At 41.8% G+C, this 20,190-nt stretch overlaps 1 protein-coding gene across 5 annotated transcripts in view; it reads right to left on the reverse strand.

The window, feature by feature from the left end:
- PLCE1 (phospholipase C epsilon 1) overlaps positions 1-20,190 on the reverse strand; it is a 328,855-nt gene that overhangs the window by 29,286 nt on the left and 279,379 nt on the right. For all 5 annotated transcript variants that reach the window (XM_067024972.1, XM_059054408.2, XM_059054405.2 and 2 more), the window contains 6 exons: positions 16,529-16,636; positions 15,294-15,410; positions 12,164-12,322; positions 6,181-6,310; positions 1,724-1,845; positions 748-865 (listed from right to left, as the gene is read on the reverse strand). In XM_067024972.1, the coding sequence (XP_066881073.1) occupies positions 748-865; positions 1,724-1,845; positions 6,181-6,310; positions 12,164-12,322; positions 15,294-15,410; positions 16,529-16,636 (754 nt within the window). The remainder of the gene's footprint in view (positions 1-747; positions 866-1,723; positions 1,846-6,180; positions 6,311-12,163; positions 12,323-15,293; positions 15,411-16,528; positions 16,637-20,190) is intronic.

The following is a 20,190-nucleotide window of genomic DNA, read 5'->3' on the forward strand; positions in this document are numbered from 1 at the left end:
GTCGTAACTGATATGCTCTGAAACCTTGGGCCAATTATTTCATCTCTCTCAGACTGTTATTTAAAAATGGAGATAAATCTACCTACTCATAGAATTATTGAGTCATTTAAGATGATGTACATAAAATACTTAGCATAAATCCTGGTATTAAGTGCTTAATAAACTTTAGCTATTAGATGTTATGAATATTATTAACTATAATGGAGAGACATGATATGATCTGAAAAATGAACATTTTATGGTATTTTCCTCATCAGCATCAAAGCAAATAATAATAATAATAATAAATATTTAGAAGATACTGTAACAATGATTTCAGCAACACAATTTAGTTATTTGGAGAGCATTCACAATGCCCAAATAAATAAATAGCATATTTTAATCTTTTGGTATCTTTAAATGTTATAAATGATACTGTCTATTCTTTTTTTTTTACCTTTTATTTTATATTAGAGTACTTGATTAACAACATTGTGTTAGTTTCAGGTGTACAGCAAAGTGATTCAGTTATAAATATACATGTATCTATTATTTTTCCATTTAAGTTGTTATATAATATTGAGCAGAGTTCCCTGTGCTATACAGTAGGTCCCTGCTGGTTATCCATTTTAAATACAGTGTGTAGATGTAAATCCCAAACTCCCTAACTATCCCCCCCCCGCCAACCGGCAACCACAAGTTTATTCTCTAAGTCAGTGAGTCTGTTTCTGTTTGTAAATAAGTTCATTTGATACTGTCTATTCTTACCTGGAAACTTTACTGCTTGGCAATAGATGACAAGGTCAGAAAGCTCTGGTGCAATCTGTCTGCTTTCCTTTTTATTCTGAGGAAGATAAAATTCTTCTCCCAGTTCCATATCATAAACCTATCAAGGGAAAAATGATACTGGTTTACAGGGAAGGTATACGCCACTCACCTTGGAATCCCTAAAGCTCTTTGTTCCTTTCTCATGTCATCACTGTGTTTCACTTGCTCTATCTTACCCGTATACATGTCCTAACACCTTCCCTAGAGAAAAGCTTTCTGAGAGCAAGGGCTGAGTCTAACTCATTCTTCATCTTCCCTCAGAGCACAGCCCAGCGTCTCACATGTGGAACAGTCAATTCATAGTTGTTGAATGAACAGATAGTGGAGTATGTATCTTCTGTGGCTCAAATTTTTGGCGTATTTTCTTATTTTATTGTCCAACAATGTCACTGTAACTGTGTCTATAGATTTGCTCAGAGTCCATACACTGTGAGGCACTTGAGGGTTGGGTCCGGGTATCTCATTTTTCTTTCTATTCTTGTTGTCCTTCCTCTGTTAACACTTCCCAATCAACCCTGTTTATCTTCCTGGTCATCCCAAACACCTTTAAAACTTCTAGCAATTCCTTGAACGTACCAGCCTCCTGGTCTCAACATCATCATGCTCTGATAACACTGTGTAATCACTGTTCTTTGTACTTATCTACAAGCAGTGTTTACATGTTTGTCTCCATGGCCAAATCACCTCCTGCACTATCTCAGTGCCTGCCACACACTACATCTTCAGTAGGTATTGGCTGGACGAATCAATGACCAACCTTCTATAAATTGCAGATAGGGATCCCATATCATCACCATGTGGACTTTGGCATCTAAGAGAAAGTGAGCGGAGTGGTGAAGGGAAAGGATAGGGAGGGAGTGAAATCCTATCTGAAACTGACGGTCCAAGTGTAATTTAACAGAAACCATTCACCCACCTTTCCTTTGTTGCAAGCAGAGTTATCTGCTTTCTTTATCCTCTTGGGGATTTCTTCATTATACTCAAACTGAAGTTTGTCATTACATGATTTATTTTCAGTTCTGTCTTCTAGAATGTTGTCTGAAAATGAGTTGGCAGGCTTCAGCGAACAAGAACTGAATGCTTCACTTAAGGGCTATGGCTACATCATTGCAAGGATATCCAGGTACTTGTGCTTATCTGTAAGACTGAGGCGCTGGCTACATGTTACCAAAATGATAGCTTGAAGTATAATTTTAAAATGATACATTCATTTTTGATTGAATAGACTAATTTACCAGTAGTTTTGGTACCATATAGACGTAATCTAAATGAGAAAGCTCATTTTCATACAGATGATTGGAACTGTACAAACATTATGGAAGATACCCTGTCAAGAAGCTCTCAGCACACAAGTTTGGGAAGGATTTAGTGGTTGAAGCACTTCTAGATGGTGCAGGCATGATTTAATCACTCTACTTTAAAATGAAGCTATTAGCTTTTTTTAACCTCTAGAAATGTCAAAACCAGAGGGAAAAAGACACTTATTTTCACAATTATGCTTAATTGGAAAGTAAATTTTTCATAACTGTCTATCAATTTATTAAGGGAAAATCTAAGGATAGGAATTAAAATATATCTAAAAATTTCCAAAGTATGACAGATAATCTTATACTTTGCTCTTGTTTTGATATTACTATTCAAAATGATTTTAAAGGTGTTAGAGATATAACATGATTATGTTCTTTTAAAATGAAAAACAAGAAAGCTCATTTCTCACCCATGATTTTACTATCTCATCAGATCACAAATGCTTAGACCAAAATATCTTTATACCAAATCAGGGCCATGCAGGCTGCCAAGAAATAAACGAGATCAATCATTTAATTACATGTTTATTCTTATGAGGGTCACAACTTCATGCTAATCAGGCCTAAGCAAATGGAAACAGAATGCTGACATTCATGCAGTTACAAGGTCAGGTTCAAGTGGCTTTACCTTCCTGACTGTTAAGAACAGGAGAAGCAGTAAGGACATCTGCTACAGAAAAACAGAATCAGAAAGGGGAGAAAAGTAAGGAAAATTAAGGCAAAAAGCCAGATAAATTAAACTAAGTATGAAGCAAAGCATGAATAACAACAGCTTAGATTACAAGGTAAATGAAATAAGAAATCTTCCATCAATTTAATATTTTGACTGTTAAGGAATGCAAAGGCTAGCAATAAAAGAAGTGAAAACATTGTTAACGTTAATCATGCCTCCACATTCACATTACGTATTTTCAGCTACTGATTGTCCTAATATTCCCCAAAATACTTTATGTCAAATGGATAGAAATTGATTAATTTGTTAGAATCATGCAGTCATTAGACTTCATATATACGAAGTCATAGAATGTCTATATGAAGTTGGAAATTCAAATCTCTACTCTAGTGCATGTTCAAAGCTAGTCAAGATAAACAGCAAGGTTGGGAAAAAATTAATTGATATTTATTTAATAAAATATAATTGAATAAATACTCATCAAGAACTTAGTGGCCAAAAGGCAGAGTAGCAGTTACTGAAATACTTGAGCCTCATTTGCAACTTCCTTTAGATTTTCTGGAAGTAATTTTGTGCCTAGGAACTATCACATTTTTTCTTTTAAAGCGTTCTTTTTTAAAATTAATTTATTTTATTTTATTTATTTTTGGCTGCGTTGGGTCTTTGTTGCTATGTGTGGGCTTTCTCTGGTTGTGGCGAGCAGGGGCTACTCTTTGTTGTGGTGCACAGGCTTCTCATTGAGGTGGCTTCTCTTGTTGCAGAGCACAGGCTCTAGGCGTGCAGGCTTCAGTAGTTGTGGCACGCAGGCTTCAGTAGTTGTGGCTAATGGGCTCTAGAGTGCAGGCTCAGTAGTCGTGGAGCACAGGCTTAGTTGCTCCGCAGCATGTGGAATCTTCCCAGACCAGGGCTCGAACCCATGTCCCCTGCATTGGCAGGCAGATTCTTAACCACTGCGCCACCAGGGAAGCCCAGAGCTATCATATTTTTATAGCCAAAAGAGGTTTTAGACGAATTTGCTCATTTTATATGCATGAAAACTGAGGACTAGAACTGTCACAGAGATAAACTGGGCCACCCAGACTTTAGAGATGGGTTTCTAGCCTGAGGTGCCTGCGAGGGGCTCAGAAGGCCTGTGAAAATTCCTGCAATTTTATGTAGAAATTTGAGACCATGTTTATTTCTCTGAGGGGACTGGTCACAGCTTCCATCTCATCCTCAAAGGGGTCCATCATTCCAAGAAGCTTAGAAACTTTTGGGGTCCTGCTAAGAAGCTGGGAATGGTCCTACCCTTAGCAAGCAGGTTTCTGTTTTCTTCCCATCTCAGCCAGAGAAAGTAAGGTTGAGGCAAGAAGGCAGGGATGAGCTCAGCACCACAAACCATGACCAAAAGTGAAAGACTGGCATTTAACAGTAGCATCCGGAAGCCTTAATATGGTAAGCTTAAATAAGTCCCAGCATAATCAACTACAAGGCCTATTTGGGAGTCAGCCAGTCAGAGGACTCTTTTAATGAAATGGGAAATTATCATGTGGTGGTATTGGAATTAACTGTCATAGATCATAGATGTTAGTGCTAGAAGGGAGAACATCTGACAACCTGTAACAAAATCTTCCCATTATGCCTCTGAGGGGCCTAAAGTCTAGTGGTGAAAAGACATTGACCCAAAGTCTCACAGTCTATTGGAGCAGAACCTGCAGGTGCTTTCCATGTATACCCTCACCCCAGCACATGTGGGTTTTTAAGAAGCGTGCAACTGTCCTAGAGATTCAGTGGGGTAGGGTTTAAATTTTACCCTCCTAACTGAAAATAAATCAGAAAGCTCCTTCCCCCACCTTCCCCTATGCATTTTGTTATCTGCATATCAAAACTTCCTATACTACTATTACTAATAATTAAGAAAAGTCTTTTCTTTCCTGTTTTCAAAAGTACAGAAAAAAACACAGAAGTAATTTATGATAGAGAGTGAATTTATCTTCCCGAGCACTAACTTCTTACAGGGGCAAATAACATCTGGATTTGGTTGATTTCTGAAATGTGGTTTTCATTTCTTATCAAATAAATTTGTTCTATGAAACAACATTACCATGACTGTGGTAGAGATCCACGGGGAGGAATAAGTCAATATAAAAAGATTCATACTCCCACGACTTCTGAGGAATAGGATACAAAAAATGACCTTGACTCTTTCCCATTTTCTCCCTCTTTCGACCTCCCCATTAGAGAATATGCCCTTCGTGTTATCTGATGGGACTTCAGGTCGTGTACATTGGCTTTTAGTTGATTGTATGAAGGAATCAACAATTACTAAGGACAAATATTACATGGACAGAGACTAGTATTGTATCTGGGGGCAGAAAGAGGTTGGACTGTAGCTGCTGGCTATGATGGAGGCTCACAAAACCAACCACGACCAGGAGACAATCGTGCTGCGTGAGAAGCAGATATTTGAAGGAGTGTAGCTTGATTCTCTTAATGCAAGTGGTAAACAGTTGCTGGTCTGGGCATATCTGCATATTAACAAGACAATATCCTACAGAGAAGTAATATAGTCTACATTTATAACATTTAAATAAACAGGAACTTTGGTATTTTTTTCATTACTGAATATTTGTCTTTCAGAAGTTGCCAAAATTAAACAGTCTACCATCAGCAGTGGTACCTGAGAAAACATTTTGCAATCTCTAGCAAATGACATTAATTTAGTGCAAATGAAATACAACTGAAACCTAACTATCTCCTAAGAAGAATCCTTCACCTTTCATAGGTAAGTAACATCATTCATGTGACTGTTTCGTATTGCATCATTCGCCATCACCCATATCTTTTTGGTGGGGCCAGAAGGAAATGTCTGGTTGGCTTAGTAATGTGAGAACCAGGGAAGGGGGGCGGGGAAGGGAAATGCTGCTTCTTTCTTTGCTATGCTCTTAGAAAGCAGGAGCGAAAGCAGCAAAGGGGAGCAGCAGAGAGCACAGGAACGCGATGCTGCCCCCTGCAGGTGGTGCAGGGGAGAGAAAAGAGTCACAGCCCTCGTCTACAATTCCTGCCAAGAGCATCCGCTACACCAGATGCTCAAAGGGTGGGAACGGGGTCTCTCTGCAGTAATTCCACCTCTTCCTCTAGAAACCAATTTAGGAACAACCCCTGGATTGCTTCCCACACCCTCCTATTCTTTCCTTGAGTGGTGTCTGTAGTGGCTGACAGGATCCCTTTCCTTGCTTGGTCCTCCTTGCTAAGCAGCAGGATTCCAGAAACTCTTAGATAATATTACAACAATCTGTATTGTTGGTCTATGGAGCATCAGACTTATTTTTGGAAAAAAAAGACACCCAAAAAACCCAGTAGAAAAATCTTCCAGGCACTTCCCTGCGTATAGCATAGGGTCGGCTCTCTTACCGTCAGAGAGGGATTCATAGTCATAATCATATTCGTCCTCTTCATCTTCCTCTTCTTCATTATTAGCAGGTGGAGGGTTGGCACTGCCACCATTATAAGCCTGAGCTTGCATGGATGCCAGCTGATGAGCCTGTAACATATCAATAATTAAAGACTGCAGATGCCCACCTACTAAACTTTCATTTATAGTTTACCAAATGACCACCTAACGTTTACCACAGTCATAAAAAGTGGCTTAACCTATTTTGATTATTTCAGAAAAGCCCCAAAACTCTATAGTCACTTAAAGCACAATGTCAATACTTTAGTGAATGTTAACGTCCCTACAGGAGGAATCCAGAAGCTTTTAGGAAACAGTCACAAGGAATCCGTGTGTGGTGCCCAGCCATCCAGGTTTCCTAGGACAACCCCACCAGGAGAAACCTGGGTGCTTCAGGGAACCACCATCAATCCCAAATGATGAAGAAGCTAATCAGCCCATCTATTTTGGAAAAGTAAATCTCTGCTAAGAAACTGGGTTTTTCCCCCCTTCTTCTTTTTTTTTTTTTTTTTTTTTTTGCGGTACGCGGGCCTCTCACTGTTGTGGCCTCTCCCGTTGCGGAGCACAGGCTCTGGACGCACAGGCTCAGCGGCCATGGCTCACGGGCCCAGCCGCTCCGCGGCATGTGGGATCTTCCCGGACCGGGGCACAAACCCGTGTCTCCTGCATCGGCAGGCGGTCTCTCAACCACTGCGCCACCAGGGAAGCCCTCCCCCTTCTTAACATACTATCTAAAGGCCTTTGACCTTGAGAAAAATGTTAGAATCCCTATGGACGAGACTAAAGGAATAGTTGATTTAAATAACGTTTTTTCAACAGACCTTTATGTGAACTGTCAGTCAGATTAACAAAATAGGCCTAGAGATTTCTGGAAAATTGATGTGTGCTATCGGGGAGGTCATGTGCTTCTACATTTGACTAGAATTACTGTGAAGGAATATCACAGGACACAAGAATAAATATAAATCTGGGAGCCTAGCATAAGGAAATAGTCCAAAATATAGGCAAAGTTACTTGCGTGAATTAAAAACAGGAAGCAACCTAAAAGTCCAACAATAGAGGAATGACGTCAGTAAACTATGGTGTATCTGCTTGAGAGAATAAGACTTGACAAATACTTGTGATATATATTTATTGAACAAAGGATACAGAATTTTTTTTGTGTGTATAGATATAAATAATATTTATACTTGTAGGCATATATATATATACATGTATCTATGTAAATATATATATAATTCTATATCCTTTGTTCAATAACTATGTAACTTTCTGTCTACATATAATGATTATAATTATATAAAATGATGTGAATAAAAGGCTAGCTATTAAATGTTAATACTGTAGGGATTCTTGATCTTTTTATGGCACAGGCCCCTTAGGCAGTCTGGTGAGGTAAGGTCCCTTCTCAGAATGATATTTTAAATGCACAGAACAAAATACATAAGATTACAAGGGAAAAAAAGAATGGTGATACAGATATCAAATCTTAAAAAAAAATTTGTGGGCTTCCCTGGTGGCGCAGTGGTTGAGAGTCCGTCTGCTGATGCAGGGGACACGGGTTTGTGCCCCGGTCCGGGAGGATCTCGCATGCCGTGGAGCGGCTGGGCCTGTGAGCCATGGCCGCTGGGCCTGCACGTCCGGAGCCTGTGCTCCGCGATGGGAGAGGCCACAACAGTGAGAGGCCCGCATAACGAAAAAAAAAAAATTTGTGCTATAGGAATATATGTTTATTTATTAACATACTAAAAAATATATAATGGTAGGTCAAGTAATGTTTCTGAAATAGTGATGAGCATAAATAATTCTTGGAGATATTAGCAACAACTGTGATATAATATGAAACATCTGTGATTTCTACTGGTGACAAAGACATAGATGCTGCCAACTTTACTGTGGTTTGTTCCCTACATTTATAATCAGAGGAAAGACTAAATTTCAGCTAGAGGTTAGTGAAAATGAAGATGTAATTTTTTTTCGGGAATTCCCTGGTGGTCCAGTGGTTAGGACTCAGCACTTCCACCTCAGGGAGCATGGGTTCAATCCCTGGTTGCGGAACTAAGATCCTGTAAGCCGCATGGCGCAGCCAAAAAAAAATTTAATTTTTTTCATCTAATTTCATGGACCCCCTGAATTCTGTCTGTGGATATTACTAAGGTTAAGAATCCTTGTGATACAGGTTGTGTTTGGCTTTGGAATTATGTGTGTTTTAAAATAATTCTTCCTTAAGCTTTCTGAAATGTGGTTATGTTACCTTCATAATAAAAATATATACATAAGGAAGATTCAATGTAGCCGATGTTGATATCGAGATAAATCTTTTACATGCAGTCTACTCGAGATAACTGGGCATTGTCTAGGCTCAACATTTTTATGGAACACTAGCTCCATGCGTGTTAACAGCTGTTATTTAAAAAATAAGAATTACAGTAACCACAAAACACAATGGAAGTTTAAAAACAGCATCTTACAGAAACTGAGTTTCATAGAGCCTTCATTAATTATGCTAAAGGGCATCATGGTTCTTCAAAGATCTCCAGTGCAGTATTTCCCACACTTATTTAACCAAGAAAATTTTCTTTTCTTTTTTTCAGAGTGTCTCACTGGAGTAGCGTTCTTCCAAGCTTTGGGAAATCTGCTCTAGGCACAAGTGAGCTACAAAAGCAAGTCCATCTGTCCTGGATAAGCAAAGGCCTTCCTGCAGTAAACATGCACGGTGGAGCCAAGTACCGAGAATGGTGATGACAAGAGCCTGGTGGGCCCCCTGACAGAAGGTTTTGAGAACCAACAATGGGGGTGCTGCCGCTCAAAGTCCCACTACGAGCAAATGTCAGAAGGTGGAGTGTCAAGGTCCATTTGACGCTCAGGTACTTCCCGCAGTGCAGGACGTAGGGGACAGGTGGCCCAGTGCCAGCCAAGAGCTGACCTCCTTATTCTTTGCTGTATCCTACTTATTTTGAGGCAGAAGAACAGGACCCCAGCCCTTGATAAAAGCAATTCAGATATAGGTCCGGGGGTTAGAGTGGGGTGTCAGGTGAAGAACTGGCTCACCTGGGTCCAGGCAGGAGCCATGTCTCATTTGCTCTGTTCCCCCAGCCCCTAGCACAGCACCTGTCACTGAGTGTGAAGTGTCTGAGTCTAGCAGGTTGGAGTTGAGGAGACCAAGGGCAGAATACTGGTGATCTGGCAGGGTGTGGTTAAGAATCCTCGGCAAGAGCCTTAGCACAAGCTTGAGGCAGATGGAGGGCTTCAGAAATCCTGCTCTGGGTCAGTGCATCCTTGCTGAGGGTGAGCTCCCTGCACAGAAAGGACCCAGACCTTCTAAGTTAGAGGGTTGGTCTGAGCACACTGGAGCTCCTGGGATGCATTCACCCAACCCCGTGTGAACTCAGATCACCAGGTCTAGACCCACAACCTGGCAGGCAATTAGAAGGTCTTGCAGATATGACTGTCAGTAGTCCTTGGGAAATCATGGGGCTCTGGAAGCGATTTGAAAAAACTGAAAATGGGATTATATTGTCCCATTTTTCCAAAAGGAGGAAGAGGTAAGTTGTAGAAGTTGTATGGTAGAAAGTGTCAAAGTAACACCTGACAGAATCTCAGAATGGATTATTTGGTTTTGAGAACACAGAAAATAAAGAGGTGATTAGCAAGAAGTAGCATAGGTTTACTAAGAACAAATCTCCCACACAGTAACCTCTTTGGACTTTGCGGGTAAGGTAACTCACTTTGTGGGAAATAACAGATAAGCAGTATTTTCCAACTTTCAGGGGGATAAGAATTATTTTTAAATAAACAGATTACCAAGTCTTCCTTATGGAAATTCTGACTTAGTTGGGCAGATTTGAGACCTAAGAATCTGTGTCTTTGAAAATGCCCCAGTGATTGTTATCAGTGTATCCTACTTTTGTGTTGTCTTTGACAAGGTCTTCCCTGAAGACCTGAATCAGAATCCTGGCTCTGCCACTATGAACTGGGTGGCTTGGAGAAAGTCTCATAAATGCCTAGATCTCAATTTCTATTCTATAAAGAAAGAGGTTGAGGCAGATTCTGCAGAATTCTGGGCTTCAGAGAAGAGAGCACCAGACAAGAGTGATAATCACCTAAACTTGAGGGAGGTCCTGCAAGAAGGGCCACAGGGCTCTCCACTTGGCCGTTCGGCTCAAGGGCAACTTGGGTGAACGCATAATTTGGAAAACTGCTAATAAATAACTGGATGACAGATGTCAAAATCCACAAAGAACCTTGTATGCTACAATAACAAACCCAAACCAAGAAGAGCAAGTTTAACAGAGATAAATGTGAGACTCCTGCTACACAAAAGTTTAAAATTAATTGTAAACCTGGAAAAATGGGGAGACTAGGCATAAGTTTAGTCCTATGAAAATAACTGAACTCTTTGCTCTCCACAAACTCAACATGAGCCTGGTAGGCGTTAAAGAATTTAAATAGCGAGAACAGTCCTAGGTTGTATTAACTGAGGTATAAAGTTCAAATTAAGAGAGGTGATGGTTTCACGGTCCTTGTGCTGTCAGACCCTGAGCATTGACTTCTGGAAATCATGTCTTAAGATTCACAAATCCAAGCATATCCACAGATGGAATAATATCCAAATATTCTTAATGGAAGTAAAGATTTGACGATTGTTCCAAATAGACTTCTCAACTAGGTCAAACTGGACTTCTGACTCAATTTGACTTGAAATTAAAAAAAAAACATTTTATTGGAGTACAGGTGATTTAAAACGTTGTGTTGGTTTCTGCTGTACAGATCAACTTGACATTTTTTAATCAATGACTTAGGACAAAGGTTCCAAGTCTGTTGGGCTCATAGAATCCATCTGTTCTCTGGGAACCACTTAAAGCAGAACTGGAGTAGGGCCTGGAGGCTTGGAGGTGATGCTCAGAGAGAAATTAAAAGCTCTAGGCCATGACCTAGTTTTACTTTGGACTGTCCATGCTGCCGGGGCTGCGCCATTCTAGTCCTGTGGGGGGGCTGAGGTTCATGCAGCAACTCTTGGTTGCTGTAATTTTCGAAAGTGGTGTTTCAGGGCCAACAGTGCTCTCCTAACTAGGACAGATAGTTTGGGCAGCTGTCATTCTGTGGGATGAGTAAGTTCAACCTGGCAATATGGACTCAGTGGTCTTGGATCTGAACTTTTTCACAGATCCTTGGACTGAGGGCCCTCCTATATAGGCAAGTCTGTGGTGCTCGGGGACTAGATCTCCATGGGTGAGGCAGGTACAGAAGTGCCTTGGGGTCCATATGCCACAGTGACACAATGTGCCAACTTCCATGCTGGGAAGCTGGGCTGCTGCTATTGGGGTTCTACTCCTGACCTCAGGAGTCATAACCCCATGTACAAGTGCTCTCCCGACAGGGGACTCTTCTTTTTTTTTTTTTTTTTTTTTTTTTTTTGCGGTATGCGGGCCTCTTACTGTTGTGGCCTCTCCCGCTGCAGAGCACAGGCTCCGGACGCGCAGGCCCAGTGGCCATGGCTCACGGGCCCAGCCGCTCCGCGGCATTCGGGATCCTCCCGGACCGGGGCACGAACCCGTGTCCCCTGCATCGGCAGGCGGACTCCCAACCACTGCGCCACCAGGGAAGCCCAGGGGACTCTTCTTAAAGAGGACTATAGCGACCACTGTGGGATTGACAGCTGTGAAGCCCAGGCCCAGAGACAAGAGTCACATATTATCCTGCTCAGAATAAATTAAATAATGAGGTACATTCTACATCAATTTTTTGAAATAAAATTTTCTGTAGGTGGGAAGAGAGTATTTATCAGTCTGTTCAGTGGAAAGCCCAAAATCAAGTGTATCATTCAAGGAAACTGAATCTTCAAAAACTGGTTACCCACCAGTCATCTGAAAGGTTAGAATGACATTAATTTCTTTGTTCTGGGCACACAGCATACTCATAACTTCTTTAACAAGAGAGTACCTTTTGCTTTAATATATCCACCGGTGTCTGATGGGCTTTTAACTTCTTATTTTTGAGAAGCACTTTCCTCCTGAGTTGGTCAGGTGAGGGAAGCATTGGATCATCTGAGAAATCACTCTCAAATAAGAATTTAGCCACCAGTTTTTCTCCAAACACAGTCTGAAAACAATAAAGGAAAACAGATAATCAATGCCCTTTATCTATACCTGAATCATCAGCTAGATATTTCAGCCCAGTTCAATTGTTCTTAAAATCCTAGGAAGAGGAACTAGGAAAGATGTTGTATCCGTGTGTCCCGCCCCCCAGCCCTGCATAGTTTCTTACTGGAAAGAAGGGAAGTGGTTAGACCCCTCCAAGAGGAGGGGTCTAGGCCCCTCTCCAGGGGGGCCCAGCTCTAACTATTTAGAAAAATACTCTGGGATCTGATGTACTAAAGAAGAAAAAGAGACTCAGTTAGAGGCTGTGATTTGTAGAATATCGTCTGTTCCAGACATGGGTAAGAAGTCACAAGGATACAAACCTTGAAGTAGGTAGGAAGTGGGGACAAAACTGAAAATTAATAGGGAGAATTTGTCACCACTGAGTACAAAGAACCACAGACACCATCTCATAAAGCTTTTCTGAGCACTGGTCTTCAAAGGGAAATGTGTATCCTCCAAGGAGGTGGGTGGTGGGGGAAGGCACAGGAGGACCCATTGGGGGTGAGGGTAGAAAACATGTCAGTTTCCATTTCTAGTTATTTTTTAATGAAAAAAAGAACAAAATGGAAGCTTATTAGTGCTTAACGTACAGATGGAAAATGGCGCCCTCAGTCTGTATGTCAGGCACTGTTCATGAAGGTCCCTGAGGGAGGAGGGGGGAATCTCTTGATGCAGAGGGACCAAAGTTGAGTCCCTCACATCTTTGTTTGCTAACAGCTTATTGAGATGGTGACAGTTTGGATGCTTTGGTGACGACGTGTGGTTAATTTCACAAAAAGACTTTTCTTTGAAATATTTTGTAATTAGATGAAAAGTGATTATGAAAATCTTTTACAACATATAGAAGCTCACATTTTATATAAGGAAAAAGCAGTTAGTTAAAGGAGTATTCTAAGTTATACAAGTATTCTAAGTTCTTTAAAAAAAAAGTATCCTAAAATTTCGGACTTTTTCTGTGTTTACAGTGGGTAGCTGTACTTTGTTACCAGACAACGATGATGATAAAATCACTGTTAATGTGTTCCTATATGATAAGGGTAACATTTTAACACTGAAGTGAGAAAGTAATTGCTTTTTTAAAGAAAATAAATTTATTTATTTTATTTATTTATTTTTGGCTGCATTGGGTCTTCATTGGTGCGCGTGGGCTTTCTCTAGTCACGGCGAGCGGGGGCTACTCTTCGATGTGGTTTGCGGCCTTCTCATTGCAGTGGCTTCTCTTGTTGCAGAGCACGGGCTCTAGACGCACGGGCTTCAGTAGTTGTGGGACGCGGGCTCAGTAGTTGTGGCTCGCGGGCTCTAGAGCACAGGCTCAGTAGTCGTGGCGCACGGGCTTAGTTGCTCTGCAGCATGTGGGAACTTCCCGGACCAGGGCTCAAACCCGTGTCCCCTGCATTGGCAGCCAGATTCTTAACCACTGCACCACCAGGGAAGACCGAACGTATTTGCTTTTTAGATAAAATTTGTGTTCTGGAAAGAGTAAAGACAGCTGTCTAAAAATATTTCTATTGTGATGTGATTTTGTTGTAGGAAACAATGTGTGTTAACATAAAAACTCTTATGTATGCACACTCAGGCTACCTGGAAGCAGATTTTCTAATGGTTAAAACATCTTCTAAATGAAGGATTTTATTGGAGTCTGAACTCATCTGTTAAAAATATAAAAGGCAACACCTTTTCAATTAGTTTATAAGAAAAGCTGATTGATACCAGGAAACATATAAATTGTCTAGCCAAATTCCACTAAGAACCTTTGCCTCATTAATGGAATTGAGAAATGAGTACCATGATTTGGCAAGTGCAGTTAATGACACCCCTTTTCCACCTGGATACAGGTATCTTTGTAAGGTATTTTTATCAGCTACTATAGCTGTTAAAGCCAAATATTGAAATAATAAACTAAACTTAAAAGCAGACATACAAGTCAGTGATCACAAAAATTTCCAAAATAATGAAGTGTATATAATCATATTAATCCCACTAAAAATTTAGATAATAAATAAACAAGTTTATTAAAAATTTTTTTATAATAGCAAAAGGGTTTTTGTATCATTAATAAATAATAGTATTTAAAAGTTATTCTTTACTTCATCCTTTCTATGTTACTCTCTTTTATGTTCTATTTTTGCATGTTTTAATTAATATATAAAATATGTTAATAAGTAGGATATGTATATAATTTATGAATAAGTCAATACACACACAACAGGAATACGTGGTATATTTTACTGATGGGGTATGCAATCAAAAAAGTTTAGAGACCATTATTCTAAATGATGGCAAAGAAAAGGCAACATGGAAGGCTAATTAGGTTTGTTGACATTAGTATTTGGGGACATTTCCCTCTAGCCATGCCCCTCCCTCCCACTGAGAGCCATATTCCCGTAAATGCCTCTACCAGTGGAGGAAGGGGGAAGTATAATGGCATATTTGCCCTTAAATCTGTCTGCATTATAGTTCCCTTGTATAAGGAAGAGCCGAGTGTTAGCAGCACTATCCTGGCCAGGCTAACCTCTTTGCCACCTTGGATCTCCATATATGAAGTTGGGCCACAAGAAGATTTGATTTATTTGCCCTGAGATATTTTCAGCTTTTCTACATACAACTGACAGGTGACATCCTGGCATCCCTGATGTGTGGTACCAAAAGCGTTGGAAAGTTGGTCTCTTGTTATCTCCGAAGGTTTTCTGTTAATGCTCAGGAGACCACAGAACAGAGCTTCTATCACTCCAGCTGAAAAGATGGACCACTCAAGAGAGAGCCCAAACTCCCAGGGCATCCCCATTTCTCAGGTCTGAGGGACCTTAACTGTACGTGCTTCACAGCTGAGGTCCAGCTGTGGTGTGGTCCACAGTGGCCCCAAATTAAGCTCAACAACAGTCACAAGACAAAGGCCAAGATACCATCCCTTCATTTAGCTGATACCTTACCTTGAAAATTTCTGCCATTTTTCGTTGCTGAGGCAATGAACAGTGGTTCTCAATAGATATGATGATGGGGAGGTCGGAGTTGATAAAGGCACTGCGATCGATGGCTTCAACCACTTCCTGTGAGAGCCGAAACAGCTCATGAGAGTTCAGATATCTGCCCAAGGTGTCAAAAGGCAACTAAACTAAACTGTTTATGCAGAAGACTCTGGCCAAAGTGGTTTTTATCTTTGCAAATGTATTTTCAAGTTAAGCAACAGGCTATTTTCTATAAACACATTAAACTATTCATATTGAGTATTGTTCACATACTATGAGGAACAGCTATCAGTATCCTGAATTTAACAGATATATATATATATATATATATATATATATATATATATATATATATATACTGAGTATAAGTAAAAGACACTGTTTTAGTTACAGCATCAAAAATGATTAAGGCGTAAGATGCTTTCCTGCTTTCAAGGAGTTTATAATCAAATCTACTTGGTGCAATAAGACATATATCACATATATTTATGCATGCATGTAAACACAGTTATCAACTACTCCTTCCCTCAATATAGGGTACAAAAAGTTTTAAGAGGGCTGAATAGGAAAATGAGTTAAAGAGAAAATGCATTTTAGCCACGATCTTCACGTACAAGACAGAAATAAGAAAATTCCTTCCCAGCCCAGCCACGGTTCAGAAAAAAATGATGTTACAGCCAAAGACCCTCTGAATGAGGATAGTAATTGTACAATGAATAAATAAACTACTTAGAATTTGAAATAATAATACAGTGAGATCAGTCTTCCCGGGTGACCAATCTCCCTAGGTGGAATCCATTCTCATTACTTTATAATGTTATTTAATCATCTCCTGACACATGATGTTGGCCTTTGTCAGCAGGACACCGGGAAAAATGACCTTTAATTCCTACAGCAAGAGAACAGACCCTGCCTTTTATATTTCATCTTATGATGTAAAAATTTCAACAATATTATTCCATGATTACTAGTTTAAGGTAATGGTTACTAAACTTTGGTCAAATGAGAATCTAAGGAGAGTTCTAGATCAACTCCTAGGAAAATGAACATGTGCACATCCCACACAATTTGGGGAAGCCTTAAGACCCAGGATAAGAACTCCCAACCTAAGGTATAACTTGGAAGAGTCATTCATTTAAATGACAAATGAAGATAATGACTCTTTGTGATCTGATTTAAAGAAAGTTATGAAGCATTACCTTGAAGGGGATCTTGGTTGTCAGGGTGTGTCCATGATAAATGATGGGCATCCCATCATCTCCGTCCCAGCAGTCCAACTCTACACTCCTACAGCCTTGCAGGAGGACCTGTGGGATCAATGAATGAATCCACCCCAGATGAGCAAATGGAGATAAAGTCTCAAATTAAACCCAGCACAGGCTTCCACATATCAGTGTTCACTCTCCAGGCTAAAACAGAAGGGCCTAAGATTGAAAAGAAATATTACATGTTGGCTGAAGGCCACAATTTATCAGGGGTGGGGAAGGGAGAGAATAGATTAAGGTAGAAAGAGTGCTTACCAGAGCTGAATACTATCGGAAGGTAAAATTTGATAGCAAAAACATATGACCATTTTCCCATCAACTTTGGTCCCTCAAGGGACCTACACATGGTGCATCCTGAAATGAGACAGCCAGGCTATAACTCTGTCTGGGCAGATGTCAGTGGAGGTGACACAGGTGCTGATGAGGAAATGAGGCCACTGATTCCTTAGTGAACTGGCCAAACATTTATATAAATCCAGTCAGGATAAAATCTCCTCTATTTCGACCCACATTCTGCCACCACCTAATACCTTTGCTGTGAACATACAGCATGGGAGAAGAGTAGAAGCAGGGAGTTATCAAGGATTTGCCTTGCTGTCTAATCTTAGAACAGCCTCTACAGCAGAGATGACAAATAATCCATACTGTCCCCTCTCCACACCCATAGCAGTCATCAGTAATCAATCATAATATACTTGCCTCCTAAGCTCTGATGTGTTATCTCACAGACTCCTCAGCAAAGAACTCCAGGAAACACTACCAGTGAATTAGATGAGATGATACCTATTTGCTTTTCTGGATCTAGAGCTGGAAGCAGAGCTCCTGATATATGTGCTTGGGTTGCATCTCTGTAACGTTTGCTTGGAGCAACTTCTTCCTCCATAGACTGTATTTGTGGACTATCTTAAAGATGACCATATTTTCAAAGCGTCAACCAAAGCCAAAGGTGGATATATCTGTGAATGGGCCAACTCTCTGATTTCAGAATCCACCTACCTATTTTCATGTGACAGCAGTCCAGTATTGGGGGCCAGCGGCCATTAGACTTGCTGCAACATAACTTGGATAGTGGAATCCCCCTTATTTTAATGTTTTTATATGAGATACTTGCTAGATTCTTCCCATTGCACAGCATACAGCACCCAGTTTTCCTAGGTGACCTATCTTCCCAGGGGGAACTGAGTCTTTGGCAAAGAATCCCAAGGCTATCAGTACCTGTCAGCACTAGGTGTGTTGCTTTGGGCTGAAAACTGTCGTGTAATATGACCGGTGGGACGTGAGGCTCCCTCATCTCTGTAGTGAGCCTCGCTGGGAAGAATGTTCACTGACCGGCAGCAGATGAGATGGGTTTTCAGTATGAAAAGACTGAAGGTCCTTATCAATGTCTGCATGACATTAAGGCTTCCACATATGGCTAGAGTAGAAGAACCAGGGCTGCAAATTCCAGGTGAGAACAGGGGTTTTTCTCACTTCTCATCTGCCCCATACAGTAATATTGGGAGGTAACTGGGAGAGCTGAGAGCAGAGAGTGGTAAGAAATGAAATAAAAGGGAGCTTCATACTCACATCTGTGAGTCTATTTGAGGGGTTTCTGTGCCTTATTCAAAGGCTGTGACAATCTCCACTTGAGGTGTATGTTAAGGAGTAAAAAAAAAAAAACAACCTCCCTGATGTCAAATAAGGAAATGCAGTATAAATTAAAGCTAGGATATTGGTCCCTGCTTATTTTCTTGGGATAAATACACACACAGACACACAGACACACAGACACACACACTTCATTTCTTTCCTCTAGAACAATGGATTTCAAACTTCTTTTAACCTTGGAATTCTCGGTACAAATGGAGGGCCAATATATAAAGTACATAAAAGAGCAAATCTTCAGTGGCAGTGGTTACTGTCTGCTCTTCTGTGTCAGCAGCAGAGGCCCCTTGACAGGACTCTTATTTTGAAAATCACTACTCTAAGGACACACCTTCATTTCATAATAAAAGTCCCTAGATTTTAGAGTTTAAAATACATACTTCAGGGCTTCCCTGGTGGCGCAGTGGTTAAGAATCCACCCGCCACATCTACACGTGGAACTTCTCCTACAGAACACCCACCGAACGCTGGCAGAAGACCTCAGACTTCCCAAAAGGCAAGAAACTCCCCTCATACCTGGGTAGGGCAAAAGAAAAAAGAATAAACAGAGACAAAGAATAGGGACGGGACCTACACCAGTGGGAGGGAGCCGTGAAGGAGGAAAGACTCCCACACACTAGAAGCCCCTTCGCGGTCGGAGACTGCGGGCGGCGGAGGGGGAAGCTCCGGGGCCGCGGAGGACAGCTCAGCCACAGGGTGCGGAGGGCAAAGCGGAGAGATTCCCGCAGAGGATCGGTGCTGACCGGCACTCACCAGCCCGAGAGCCTTGTCTGCTCACCCGCCGGGGCGGGCGGGGCCGGGAGCTGAGGCTCGGGCTTCAGTCGGATCCCAGGGAAAGGTCTGGAGTTGGCAGAGTGAAAACAGCCTGAAGGTGTAGTGCACCACGGCTGGCCGGGAGGGAGTCCGGTTGAAGTCTGGAGCTGCCGAAGAGGCAAGACACCTTTTCTTCCCTCTTTGCTTCCTGGGCGCGAGGAGAGGGGATTAAGCGCGCCGCTTAAAGGAGACCCAGAAACGGGCGCGGAGCTGCCGAAGAGACAAGAGACTTTTTCTTGCCTCTTTGCTTCCTCGGGCGCGAGGAGAGGGGATTAAGAGCACCGTGTTAAAGGAGCTCCAGAAACGGGCGCGAGCCGCGGCTGTCGGCACGGACAGTAGAGACGGGTGTGGGACGCTAAGGTTGCTGCTGCCGCCACCAAGAGGCCTGTGTGCGAGCACAGGTCACTCTCCACACCGCCCCTCCCGGGAGCCCGTGCAGCCCGCCACTGCCGGGGTCCCGGGATCCAGGGACAGCTTCCCCGGGAGAACGCACGGCGCGCCTCGGGCCGGTGCAGCATCACGCCGGCCTCTGCCGCCGCGGACTCGCCCCGCACCCGTGCCACTCCCTCCCCCCGGCCTAAGTGAGCCGGAGGCCCCGAATCAACTGCTCCTTTAACCCCGTCCTGTCTGAGCGAAGGGCAGACGCCCTCGGACGACCTACACGCAGAAGCGGGGCCAAGTCCAAAGCTGAACCCCAGGAGCTGTGCGAACAGAGAGGAGAGGGGGAGGTCTCTTCCAGCAGCCTCAGAAGCGGCGGATTAAAGCTCCACAATCAACTTGAAGTGCCCTGCCTCTGTGGAAAACCTGAATAGACAACGAATCATCCCAAGTTGAGGAGGTGGACTTTGGGAGCAAGATATACTATTATTTTCCCCTTTTTTTCTTTTTGTGAGTGTGTATGTGTGTGCTGCTGTGTGAGATTTTGTCTGTATAGCTTTGCTTTCACCATTTGTCCTAGGGTTAGACCGACCCGTTTTTCTGTTTTTTTTTTAATAGAAATTTTTCTTCCTAATAATTATTTTTTATTTTAATAACTATACTTTATCCTACTTTATTTTGTCTTCTCCTTTTCTTCCTTCCTTTCTAACTTCCTTTCTTCCCTCCTTCCCTTTCTTTCTTCCTTCCTCCCTTCTTTCCTC

This window comes from Kogia breviceps, chromosome 2 (assembly GCF_026419965.1).
Source record: "Kogia breviceps isolate mKogBre1 chromosome 2, mKogBre1 haplotype 1, whole genome shotgun sequence".
NCBI classification, from domain to species: Eukaryota; Metazoa; Chordata; class Mammalia; order Artiodactyla; family Physeteridae; genus Kogia; species Kogia breviceps.